Source organism: Lithobates pipiens, unplaced genomic scaffold (genome assembly GCF_037356315.1).
Source record: "Lithobates pipiens isolate NorthernLeopardFrog02 unplaced genomic scaffold, aLitPip1_a1.2 Scaffold_8, whole genome shotgun sequence".
NCBI lineage: Eukaryota > Metazoa > Chordata > Amphibia > Anura > Ranidae > Lithobates > Lithobates pipiens.
The window spans coordinates 54,594,685-54,608,448 of NW_027507903.1; the positions used below are offsets into that span (position 1 = coordinate 54,594,685).

A 13,764-nucleotide genomic window follows, 5' to 3' on the forward strand; every position below is an offset into this window, starting at 1 on the left:
TATTTGTAGCTTCTGGCTTTTTAAAAAAAAATTAAAAACGGTGGACTCCCGCTTTTCCCTGTGTACTTTTTTCCCCTGTGTCATTCCATTTTATTACACATAACTTAATTTCTGTTTTGGTTTCTTTGTATGGGTTGTTAACGAAATGTGACAATAGCACCTTTAGAAATACACTATATTGTCAAAAGTATTGGGACACCTGCCTTTACACCCACATGAACTTTAATGGCATCCCAGTCTTAGTCCGTAGGGTTAAATATTCAGTAGATCTATCACAGTGTTAATCAGAGTCAAGTTGCTATCTGTAACAGGAGTCTGTTACGTTGTCAATCTTTCAATTGTTCAATTTTTCAATCAAGCCCACTTTGTATGTATTGGCATGTATATATAAACCATTGTCATGTGTTCAAAGATTTAGCTATGAGTAAGCACCAGTACTTATGCTATGAAACATTTTAGCAATCTACTTCATCGTTTGCTGTATGGATTTTCACCAATAAAGATATTATCGTTGGAGTGCAGCCATCCGGATTCAATCTTTCTTATTAGGGTTAAATATTGAGTTGGCCCACCCTTTTCAGCTAGAACAGCTTCAATTCTTCTGGGAAGGCTGTCCACAAGGTTTATGAGTGTGTCTATGGGAATGTTTGTCCATTCTTCCAGAATCACATTTGTGAGGTCAGGCACTGATGTGGATGACAAGGTCTGGCTCGCAGTCGCTGCTCTAATTCATCCCAAAATCGTGTTGAGGTCAGGACTCTTTGTAGGCCAGTCAAGTTCCTCCACCCCAAACTCCCTCACCCATGTCTTTATGAACCTTGCTTTGTGCACTGGTACACAGTCATGTTGGAGCAGGAAGAGGCCATCCCCAAACTGTTCCCACAAAGTTGGGAGCATAAAATTGTCCAAAATGTCTTGGTATGCCGACACCTTAAGAGTGTCTTTCACTGGGACTAAGGGGCCAAGTCCAGACCCTGAGAAACAATCAAACACCATAATTCCCCCTCCACCAAATGATTTAAACAGTGCACAAAGCAAGGCCTATAAAGACATGAATGAGCGAGTTTGGGATGGAGGAACTTGACTGGCCTGCACAGAGTCCTGACCTCAACCCAATACCTTTAATAACCTTTAGGATGAATTTGAGCGGAGACTGTGAGCCAGTCCTTCTCCTCCAACATCCGTGCCTGACCTCACAAATGTGCATCTGGAAGAATGGTCAAACATTCCCATAGACCAGTGATGGCGAACCTTGACACCCCTACATTTCCCATTATGATCAACTACACTGCAGGGTAAATGAGGTCTGGGGTGCCAAGGTTCGCCATCACTGCCACAGACACACTCCTAAACCTTGTAGACAGCCTTCCCAGGAGACTTGAAGCTGTTATAGCTGCAAAGGGTGGGCCAACTCAATAGTGAACCATACAGACTAAGACTGGGATGCCATTATAGTTCATCCACCTCCAAACTTTTGACAATATAGTGTACATAGGACACAAAAGAATGAGGATTTCTTTTTTAGGGAACCAATGGAGGATCATTTTAGTGTTGACACTTAGTTCATGTCACCACACAGCGGTGAGCTGTGTTGCGCTTCCATCCAGTGCGCTGTGATAAAATGCAGCTTGCCTGCATTTTATTGGAACGGCAATGGTTTCCTATGTGCCACAGTGGTGAGTGGTGTTCTTTCAGTGTCAGCCACCACTGTGGCTATATTCACTATAAGGAGAACTACTGACTTTTGTGTTTTGAGAAAACAAATAGTTGTGAGAAATCAGATTAAAAGGACAAGTGTGGGATATATATAAAAAACAAAAAACCCCAACCTTACATAACTCACCTGTGGCTGCAGCATTGGTTATAACTCACCTATGTGCTGCAGCTGTCCCCCCACCAGGTAAAAGACTGAGAAGTGAGGGATCACATGACCACTAATTGCTCAGTTCTCAGTGACCACTCTCTGCTCTGCCTATCCAGTTCTCACTGGAGCACCGGGCTGTGGAGGGTCGGGAGCAGCTGGCTCAGTGCGCTGCCGGTCAGGTATCTGGGTGGATTCTGACATTATTGCCGGGATCCCCGCAGAGCCTGGACCAGCTTTGGGACTTCTGCTGTCAGCTAAATATGGGTTACAGGAGTGCATAAATAAATGCACTCCTGTGACCCACATGAAAAGTAAGGCCAAACAAGCTTTGGCCATACTTCTCTTAACTATTTGAATAACTGTACAATTATATCATATATTTTCAAGATTTTCTCACCTACCTGCATACCATGATATCCAAAACCACAGTAAGCAATTAAAATGGCAAATTTCTTCCTCTTTTGTTTTGGAGTCTTTTGTATATTCTCGGATACATTCTCCTCATTTAAATTGATGTCTCTTGATGTCTGATTATGTAACCCATCTTGGCCTGTCACCATCAGCTTCTAACAAAGACAGCACAATACATCATACACCACTTCCAGAATTTTTATTGGTATAAAATACAATACACTGCAGAGTATTAAAGGAGTTACAAAGGTTACATTTTTTTTAAATAAAACAAACATGTTATACTTACCTGCTCTGTGCAAAGGTATTGCACAGAGCAGCCCCGATCCTCCTCTTCTAGGGTGTCCCACTGGTGCTCCTAGCTCCTCCTCGAGTGCCCCCAGAGAGCCCCTTTCCATTGGAGCACCCGTACACTCCGAGTCCCGCTGCTGCATCCATTTGCACAGATGGCGGGACTTGGCCCCGCCCCCAGCTACCGTGTGACTGGATTTGATTGACAGTAGTGGGAGCCAATGGCCCCTGCTGCTATCAATCTATCCATTGAGGACAGAGACAGGTGCTGGAGCCACTGGGCTCCTGCACATCGCTGGAATGGATTGGGCTCATGTAAGTAAAAGGGGGGCTCTGGGGGCAGTTGCAGCAAAGAAAGTTTTTCACCTTACTGCAGAGAATGCATGAAAGTGATACTAAAGGATAGTTTTTAATTTTTTTTAAATAACAAACATGTCATACTTACCTCCACTGTGCAGCTCCTCCCCGCATTAGATAGCCTCCTTGGAGAAGCTCTCTCCCAAGGGGGTTACCGCGTGGGCTCACTCCCGAGTCCAGCATTCGCCGTCCATAGAGGCCGAATGCAAGACTCGGCCCCTCCCCCCACGTCATTGGATTTGATTGATAGCAGCGGGAACCAATAGCTGCTCTGCTATCAATCTATCCAAATCAAGAGCCGAGAACCTGTGGGAAGAGGGAAGGCGGGGATGCGCCGACATAAATTCGGAGCTCAGGTAAGTAAAATTGGGAAGGGGGGGGGGGCGGCGATGACTGACAGGTGTTTTTTCACCTTAATGCATAGGCTGCATTAAGGTGAAAAAACACGAGCCTTTACAACCCCTTTAAGATGAAAAACCATGGGACTTTACAACCCCTTTAAAGCGGAGGTCCACCCTAAAATGGACCTCCGCTCATCGGAATCCCCCCCCCCTCCGGCGCCACAATCGGCACCTTTCAGGGGAGAGGGGGGGTGCAGTTACCTGGATAATCCAGGTAACTGCACCCACTTCCGGGCTAGCTCTCTGCGGAAAGGGGCGTACGTTACGCCCCTTTCCGCAAGCGCCCGCCCCCTTCAGCAAGTGCCCCGCTGCCTGCTGGGAAACACACAGCTCCCAGAGGCAGCGGGGACCGTCCGGATTGCGCCGCGCGGCTCGCGCATGCGCAGTAGGGAACCGGGAAATGAAGCCGAAAGGCTCCATTTCCTGATTCCCATACCCAAGATGGCGGCGGCACGAGCGAGCGATCGGCTTCGGGTGCTGACATCGCGGGCACGCTGGACAGGTAAGTGTCACTATTTAAAAGTCAGCAGCTGCAGTATTTGTAGCTGCTGGCTTTTAAAAAAAAAAAAAAAAAACGCGGAGTCCCGGTGGACTCCCGCTTTAAGATGAAAAACCATGGGACTTTACAACCCCTTTAACAAAGACAGTAATGCTTCATTCAAGGCTAGTGAATCACTGCTTGTTCCGTAAATGTCTCGTCATCCAGGATGCCGGGGTGTAATTCAGTATAACATCATCCAGTGATTAAGGTATGTTATATGAGTAGTGCACAGAGAGCTATGCTGGTCGAATATAGCCCAACATTCACAACTGATGTGATCGAGCTAAATTGCATAGCCCATATATTAGACATCTATAGCTAAGTTTGATGGATTTCATAATAAAAAAACAAAAAAAAAAACTTAAACATGAAGTCACCTCTGCGTAGGTTTCCCTTCCCTGGTTCCTCCCTTCATCCTCATCAACATGCAAAGTACGTTTTAACCACTTAAAGGCCGCCCATTACATATATACTGCAGCAGGGCAGCTCTATTGCTTAAAACAACGTACCTGTACCTTGTTTCCTGCAATAGATACTGTCGGCCGCTGCATGGAGGAGTAGCAGATGCACGTCTCTGGCAGACCCGATGTCCGCTGGCCACCCGCTATCGCGGTACAGAGGCAGAACGGGGATCTAAACAAGACAGATCCCCATTCTGACAGGGGACAACATGGAGATCTGCTGTTCCCAGTGTTTAGGAACAGCAATCTCTGTGTTGTTCCTGTCAGCACTTCCCCCACACAGTAAGAAAACACACTGAGGGAACACATTTAACCCTTTGAGTGCCCTTTTAACCCCTTCCCTGTCAGTGTCATTCATACAGTGATCAATGCATTTCTTTTTTTTAGCAGTGATCACTGTATTGGTGTCACTGGTCCCCAAACAAAATGTGTCACTTTGGGTCAGATTTGTCCGCCGCTATGTCGTAGTCCTGCTAAAAATCGCTGATCACTGCCATTCCTAGAAAAAAAAAAAATGTAAAAGTCCATAAATCTATCCCGCAGTTTGTAGACGCTATAACCTCTGCGCAAATCAATCAATATACGCTTATTGGGATTTTTTTTACCAACAATATGTAGCAGAATACAAATTGCCCAAAAATTGAGGAAGAAATCAGTTTTATTTTTTTTATTTTTTTTTATGTATTATAGCAGAAAATAAAAAAGGTTTTTTTTTTTTCCAGAAATTGTTGGGCTTTTTTTGTTTGTTTATAGCGCAAAAAATAAAAACCACCAAAAGAAAGCTCTATTTGTGGGGAAAAAAAGGACATCAATTTTATTTGGGTATAGCGTCACATGACTGTGCAGTTGTCAGTTAAACTAATGCAGGCCGTATCGCAAAAAATGGCCTGTTCTTTAATGGGGTAAAACCTTCCGGGGCTGAAGTGGTTAAAGAAAACCACTTTATTTTAGACTTTGTGATGTCATTACTGAGTCTTGTGTTATTTATTCAATGTGGGTAGATCATGGCTAATGTGAAGGGCTGCAGGATGCTTTACATAGTTTGCTGAAAAATCACAGCACCCAGCCTTAGTATTCCTCTCAAGAGCCCTCAGACCTAATGCAAGTGGTGGATTGGCTCTTCGGAGGATCTGCTGTAACATCAGAATGGTTTGATGGGGTCATATCAGCGTGAAGGGGTTATATGCATGCAGACTACCCTAGTTAATGCTCAAATGTGATGCTGAACCTTGACTGAAAGAACTAAAATCCAACACACAAAAGTGGAGGAGCAGGGACAGAAAGGCTGGGAAGGAAAGGGCTAAATGATGCTAGACTTTCTCCAGAAAGGAACTGAGGCAGGCGTCTAATGCAGAATGAGAGAAGCTCAGAGTGCATAGTGAAATCAGAGTACAGGGAAGGAGCGCGTACAACTGTGTAAGACTGAAGAGGCAAGGCTGTAGTTAAGCATTATAGGTACTTTTAGATGACAAATTATCGTTCCGTTTAATCTGGATTTTTTGCAATGTTTATGGGTAGACATCCCTTGTAATCTCTCTCTAGGAAAAAAATGGATTGACTGTTTTTGATTTTTTAAGTTAACCGTTATCCTAGGTAAAGATGGCGGAAGTGGTGTCTGCTCACAGTACAGAGGTCTAGGTTCTTCCTCTATATAATGGTTATCCAAGCAGTGTAAAGGCCACACATTACTGATGCTCTTTTCATAGATAGATACGGGTGAGTTGAATTCCTAAATGCGTTTTTTGCCTTTCAAGAACTTAATACGGAGCTAAACTTACATTTCCTTCAATGGTACCCGTCCCTTGCCAGCATCATCTTCTGGGTGCTGGTCTTGTGCAGTAGTCAGTTATCCCAGCACACAGGGACCATGCCAGTGATATATGTTGAGCTGTACATGCACAGCTCTATTTAAATGCCTGACAACACTGTAAGCAAGCAGGTAAGTTGTATTTTATTGCAGAAGACATGTCTTATCTGCAATTAAGAGTTGGCCTGCTCACAGTTTGTGACAATGGAACTTTAGATTTGCTTTAAGATCTACCCACAACAGTTCCATCTCTGTGGCCCTCAGTCATAAGGCCCAATTCACAGAGCTACAATACTAAGATACAAAGATTTCTTAATAATAATAAAAAAAAAAAAGAATTGTCAGTGTCTTCAGCTGAGTCCAATGAAATTTGAAAATAACAGTCACATGGCTAAAATAAGGATCCTTATTCTTGTGTTAAAGCAGGACTAAAAAAGGAGAAGTAGGGACAAAGTTCTCTTTGCCCCAATTCTCCTGTGGGTCATAGGAGTGCACTTAGTTCTGGACTTCTGTGACCCGTATTTAGTCGACAGAGAGCTAAAGTTTGCTGTTGGCTGACATCACTCAGCCGTTCCAGACTCAGGAGAGATCCAGACTTTAATGGCGGGGCCCACCCAGATGCCTGAACCGACACCTGGCTCAGCCTCTTAGTGCACTGCTGAGAGCCTGAGCCAGCCACTCCCACCCCCTTCACAGCCCGGCGCTCCAGTAAGCACTGGAGGGGCAGACCAGAGAGCCAATGAATGACAGTCACTGGCTCTCTGAAGACTGAGGACAGAGCAATCAGCAGTTTTTAAAGCAGACCTCCACCCTAAAGTGGTAGGTCCACTCATCGGGAACCCCCCCCCCTCCGGTGCCACAATTAAGGGGGGAGGGGTGCAGATACCTGTATAATCCAGGTATCTGCACCCACTTCCAGGACAAGCTAGTCGCAGATGCCCCACGCCCCCCCCGTTGTGTTCTTGGAAACACACAGTTCCCAGGACACAGCGGGGACCAGTGGAGAAGCGCAGTGCAACTCGTGCATGCGCAGTAGGGAGCTGGGATGTGAAGTCGCAACGATTCACTTCCCGATTCCCTGACAGAGGATGGCAACGGGGGCAGCTGAGAGACAAGCGATTGCTCGTCATCTGCTGCTGACATCGCTGGACCCTGGAACAGGGGAACAGGTAAGTGTCCATTTATTAAAAGTCAGCAGCCGCAGTATTTGTAGCTGCTGACTTTTAATATTTTTTTTTAAAGGTGCAGCTCCATTTTAATCAGTTCTTAATCTTACAGAAGGCTGGCAACTGCAACATTAGACTGATGCTGTTTCCACCCGAGTATGATTTTTTAAAATCCCGCACTTCTCTTTAACCACTTCCCGACCGCCGCACGACGATGTACGTCGACAGAATGGCACGGGCAGGCAAATGGGCGTACCTGTACGTCCCTGCCTTCCCGCGGGTCGGGGGCCCGATCGGGCCCCCGCCCGGTGCCTGCGGCGGTCGGTATTCGTTCGCGAGCGATCCGGGATGAGGGGGCGGCCATTCATTCATGGCCACCCCCTCGCGATCGCTCCCGACGAATAGAAATCCTTCGTGACATCACTTCCTCTCCTGTAATGTAAACACAGGAGAGGAAGTGATGTAATCTCTCCTCCGTGTTGGTATTTTTCGTTCCGACACCGAGGAGAGAGGATCGGTGAGTTGCACCAACACGACACTTCACAGTAGAACATGCCAGGCACACTCACACCCCCCCGATCACCCCCCCATTTACCCCTGCCCCCCAGTCACAGTGACACCAATGTCTTTTTTTTTTTTGCATTGGTGTCATTTGTGACTGTAATAACTGTTAGGGCAGTTAGGGTTAGCCCCCTTTAGTTCTAGGGTACCCCCCTAACCCCCCAATAAAGGTTTAACCCCGTGATCACCCCCCGTCGCCAGTGTCACTAAGGCTGGGTTCACATTGCAGCGGTTTATGAGAACGAATGTGATTCGCACCGCACTGCAGTGCAAATCACATCCGATCTCTGTGCGATTCGAGTTCAGCCATACAGATAGTATGGCTGAATTCGCATCGCACCCGCCGCACCCGCCGCAAACTCGCACGGGACCCTTTTTTTGGCCCGCAGCAGAATCGGATCGCATGGGTGTTCACACCATGCGATCCGAGTTTGCAGATCGCACTGCGATATGCGAACTGATCTGGGGGTGTCATTAACATTTCACTGACACTCCCAGCAGTTCGCATAGGGCAGTGTGAACTGCCGCCGGGAGGCATGCGATGCGGGAACCCGCCGCGGATTCGTGGCGTTCCCGCATCGCTCCAGTGTGAACCCAGCCTAATAAGCGATCATTTTTCTGATCGCTGTATTAGTGTCACAGGTGACGCTAGTTAGGCAGGTAGGTATTTAGGTTCGTCGCAGCTTTTTATAGCGCCAGGGACCCCCATATACTACCGCATAAAGCCCCCTGATTGCCCCCTAGTTAACCCTTTCACCAGTGATCACCATATAACTGTTACAGGTGACGCTGGTTGGTTAGTTATTTTTTTATAGTTTCAGGGCACCCGCCATTTATTACCTAATAAAGGTTTAACCCCCTGATCACCCGGCGGGTGTCATTTGTGACTGTAATAACTGTTAGGGCAGTTAGGGTTAGCCCCCTTTAGTTCTAAGGTACCCCCCTAACCCCCCCAATAAAGGTTTAACCCCGTGATCACCCCCCGTCGCCAGTGTCACTAAGGCTGGGTTCACATTGCAGCGGTTTATGAGAACGGATGTGATTCGCACCGCACTGCAGTGCAAATCACATCCAATCTCTGTGCGATTCGAGTTCAGCCATACAGATAGTATGGCTGAATTCGTGTCGCACCCGCCGCAAACTCGCACGGGACCCTTTTTTTGGTCCGCAGCAGAATCGGATCGCATGGGTGTTCACACCATGCGATCCGAGTTTGCAGATCGCACTGCGATATGCGAACTGATCTGGGGGTGTCATTAACATTTCACTGACACTCCCAGCAGTTCGCATAGGGCAGTGTGAACTGACGCCGGGAGGCATGTGATGCGGGAACCCGCCGCGGATTCGTGGCGTTCCCGCATCGCTCCAGTGTGAACCCAGCCTAATAAGCGATCGTTTTTCTGATCGCTGTATTAGTGTCACAGGTGACGCTAGTTAGGCAGGTAGGTATTTAGGTTTGCCGCAGCTTTTTATAGCGCCAGGGACCCCCCATATACTACCGCATAAAGCCCCCTGATTGCCCCCTAGTTAACCCTTTCACCAGTGATCACCATATAACTGTTACAGGTGACGCTGGTTGGTTAGTTATTTTTTTATAGTTTCAGGGCACCCGCCATTTATTACCTAGTCTCACTAGTGTACCCCTAAATTTAGGGGTGTCTACTTTCCAAAATGGGGTCATTTGGGGGGGTTTGTGCCATCTTGGCATTTTATGGCCTTCAAAACTGTAATAGGTAGTGAGGAGTGAAGTCAAATATTTACGCCCTTAGAAAACCTGAAGGCGGTTCTTGGTTTTCAGGGCCCCGTACGCGGCCAGGCTCCCAAAAAATCCCACACATGTGGTATCCCCGTACTCAGGAGAAGCAGCAGAATTAATTTTGGGGTGTCATTTCACATATGCCCATAGCATGTGTGAGCAATATATCATTTAGTGACAACTTTGTGTAAAAAAAAAAAAAAAAAAAATTTTTTGTCATTATTCAATGGCTTGAGGCAAAAAAATAAAATATTCAATGGGCTCAACATGCCACTTATCAATTTCCTTAGGGGGTCTACTTTCCAAAATGGGGTCATTTGGGGGGGGTTTTGTACTGCCCTGCCATTTTAGCACCTCAAGAAATGAGATAGGCAGTCGTAAACTAAAAGCTGCGTAAATTCCAGAAAACGTACCTTAGTTTGTAGATGTGACAACTTTTGCGCAAAATAATAGATATACAATTATTGACTTTTTTTTTTTACCAAAGACATGTGGCTGAATAAATTTTGGCCTAAATGTATGACTAAAATTGAGTTTATTGGATTTTTCTAATAACAAAAAGTAGAAAATATCATTTTTTTTCAAAATTTGCGGTCTTTTTACGTTTATATCACAAAAAATAAAAATTGCAGAGGCAATCAAATACCATCAAAAGAAAGCTCTATTTGTGGGAAGAAAAGGACGCAAATTTTGTTTGGGTACAACATTGCATGACCGCGCAATTACCAGTTAAAGCAGCGCAGTGCCAAATTGTAAAAAGACCTCTGGTCATTTACCAGCAAAATGGTCCGGTCTGAAAGTGGTTAAATCTGTTAATTTAACCATTCCCTAAAACAGTTACATTCAAGGCATGGGATGAATGATAACTGTCAGGCTGGGTTCACACTAGGGCACAGAGCAGCTCAGAGCAGGGGTCCGGTGCGTGTCCATTCACCAGTTCAGGTCCAATTTCACCCTGTGTGTGAACAATCTCCTGCTATGCAAATTGGATGCAAGGAAACATGCATCCAATTCACAATAGTGTGAACCCAGCCTCACAGTTGCTTGTGCTCTTCACAGAATTGTCAAACCATCAAAACGGCTGGTGTGATAACTGTTCACATGTGAAGCACCATGGCAACTGCTGATCAAACAGAAGCTAGTTTCCTTGGCCGTAAAGTATAGGAAGGTTTAGTTCTACTGTAAAGCTTTGTGAATTGAGTCTATAGAGTTGTATCTAATAAAGCAGGAGGCCCCCTTTGTAACCGTCTCAGAGGGTGGAGGGAGCTAGAAAATGAGTTAAAAAAAAAAAATCTCTACCAGAGTATATTCATTCTTCTTATGAAATATAAATACTATGGATTATTTCCTGTTAAATGAATATATAGTATTTAAGATTTGCAATACCTGGGTGGGATCACTAGCTGCCACACTTAATGAACGGAACAAGACATTCCTGTAGAAGCTTCTTCCATGAACTCCTACGACTGTGATCCTCCCCATTTTCTCCCTGGTGACATAAGAACAACTTTATTAAGCATTTCAGTTTAATTTTTCATTTTACAGGTCATTTGTAAAAGGTAAGTATTCTGAAACAAAAAATAAAAAAAAGTCTACAATGAATGCACATTACAACATCAAAAAACTTGCTTGCATTTAGTTTATTATCTAAAGCCTTTTCCTGTATCTCACAATGATAGGATTTGTAAATACATGCCAGTTCAAAAGTTACCTCTTTGTTTCCGTACTAGCATGGGCATTTTATGACAGTGCCAGTCTAACATTAGATGATGATGGAATAAAATCGGTTGTAAAGAACATAACCTGAAACTAGCCTGAGCATTGTGTGTTCTGTCTGGCCTTGCTTACACCAAGCACCTACGAGACTGAGCAGTGTTCATCCAAATGCTTTCCTACCAGGGGGATCAATAAAAGGCAGTGAGCTTGTAACATCTGACATAAGGCTGACCCTGCAGGTAACATTCTAGGCAGTGCAATGCAGCAGGAAGAACTAGTGTGCAATTTAACTGGCCTTTAGCCCCGGTTCACACTAGAATGCAGTGCCGGAAACCCACCTTCCACATGCGCAGTGTTCAAAACACACTGGCCTTGCGATCAGCAGCTGGTGTCACTGCAAAGTTAACGACACCCCAAACGCAGTGCGTTTGCTGCACTGGATCTCATGGTACAAAACTACCATGTGATCTGGCCGCAGTGCGTTACACAAAGTAGTGCATGCACTGAATCGCATGCGATTCATAGTGTGAACTAGGGCTTATAGTTGGAGGAGGTGGGGCACGTAGCAAATATCAGGTGCACAGTGTGCAGTTGCTTTTATGTATGTTAGTATAACTATGGCCTTCCATTTAAAAAAAGACTATGGGCTACAAATTACTTTCTCGATGGTATCAGGTCCTGGTATTACTAAACAAAAAGGTATCCATAGGCATCAAAGATGTGCTGGAGATGTCGAAAGGAACCAGGAACCCCCCCCCCCCCCCCGCATGTTTTTTGGAAATTGTAATTTCTTGGACTCATTTAGGTCAGGTGTTAAGAATGTAAGTTTCCAATTGAGGACTGTGGACCTCAGAACAGATACTATGGGTTATTTGTTGTATGTCAATTAGGGCTGAGCTCCGGCGTGTTCACATACTCCACGTGTAGAGCCCGCCAGGAAGACGGCGCAGAGCTGCGCTAATTACTGGCAGTGAGACATTGCCCCATCTCTGCAGCCATGCATCGGGGCAATGTCTCACTGCCTGTGATTAGCACAGTGCTGCGCTGACTTCCTGGCGGGCTCTGCACATGGACCATGCGAACACGCCAGAGCTCATCCTTAATGTCAATGCTGTACATATGCTGAATGCAGCATGAAGCTGGCTGCTGGGGAGATCACATGACCAGACTGGAGTGGCCTGCGAGTGGATAAGTACTAATTATAAGCTTCTACAGGGAAGCCAATCGTCAGTAAATTTACTGATAGTTTCTAAAAAAACTGTGATTTTTACAACTGTTTGTAAGTACCAGGGGCTAATAATTTGTTGTGCTGTGTTGACTTTTTAAGTATAAACCAGGAATATTTCTTGTTATGGGTATTGTCAGTGTTTCCATATTGTGTTTATACTGTTTAGCCACTTCAGCCCCGGAAGATTTTACCCCCTTCCTGTCCAGAGCACTTTTTTCGATTCGGCACTGCGTCGCTTTACCTGACAATTGCGTGGTCGTGCGACGTGGCTCCCAAACAAAATGTACGTACTTTTTTTCCCACAAATGGAGCTTTATTTTGGTTATATTTTATCACCTCTCCGGGTTTTATTTTTTTTGCTATAAAACAAAAAAATAACGACAATTTTAGTTTTTGCTATAATAAATATCCCCAAAAAATATATTTAAAATGTATTTTTTTCCCTCAGTTTAGGCCGATACGTATTCTTCTACATATTTTTGGTAAAAAATAAAAAAATCGCAATAAGCGTTTGATTGGTTTATAGTGGTTACAAAACAGGAAATAGTTTTATGGCATTTTTTATTGATAATTTTTTTTTTTACTAGTAATGGCAGCAATCAGTGATTTTTATCGTGACTGCTACATTATGGCGGACACATTGGACAATTTTTACGCATTTTTGGGACCATTAATACAGTGATCAATGCTAAAAAATTGCATTGATTACTGTAAAAATGTCACTGGCGGTGAAGGGGTTAACCACTAGGTGGCGCTGTAGGGGTTAAGTGTGTCAGGGCATGCTGAGACTGATGTCATAAGGGGCGGGGTCACCATAGCAGAGATGACAGAAAGAGAAGACATGGAGGACAGTGCCGAGACAAGTAAGTGGTGGGCGGGGGGGGGTACACCACTGGCAGCATTTGATAGGGAACAGTAGCGGCAATTGACGGGGCACACTGGCGTCAATTGATGGGGTACACTGGCCGCAACTGATGAGGCACACTGGCCGCAATTGATGAGGCACACCGGCGGCAATTGATGGGGCACACCGGCGGCAATTGATTGGGCACACTGGCGGCAATTGATGGGCACAGTGGCAGCAATTGATGAGCACACTGGCAGCAATTGATGAGCACACTGGCAGCAATTGATGAGCACACTGGCAGCAATTGATGAGCACACTGGCAGCAATTGATGAGCACACTGGCAGCAACTGATGGGT

General features: G+C 45.3%; 1 protein-coding gene across 6 annotated transcripts in view; it reads right to left on the minus strand.

Annotated features, from left to right (window-relative positions):
• LOC143963178 (pseudouridylate synthase 1 homolog) overlaps positions 1–13,764 on the minus strand; it is an 83,703-nt gene that overhangs the window by 29,526 nt on the left and 40,413 nt on the right. For all 6 annotated transcript variants that reach the window (XM_077472750.1, XM_077472753.1, XM_077472749.1 and 3 more), the window contains 2 exons: positions 11,003–11,105; positions 2,266–2,430 (listed from right to left, as the gene is read on the minus strand). In XM_077472750.1, coding sequence (XP_077328876.1) covers positions 2,266–2,430; positions 11,003–11,105 — 268 coding nt within the window. The remainder of the gene's footprint in view (positions 1–2,265; positions 2,431–11,002; positions 11,106–13,764) is intronic.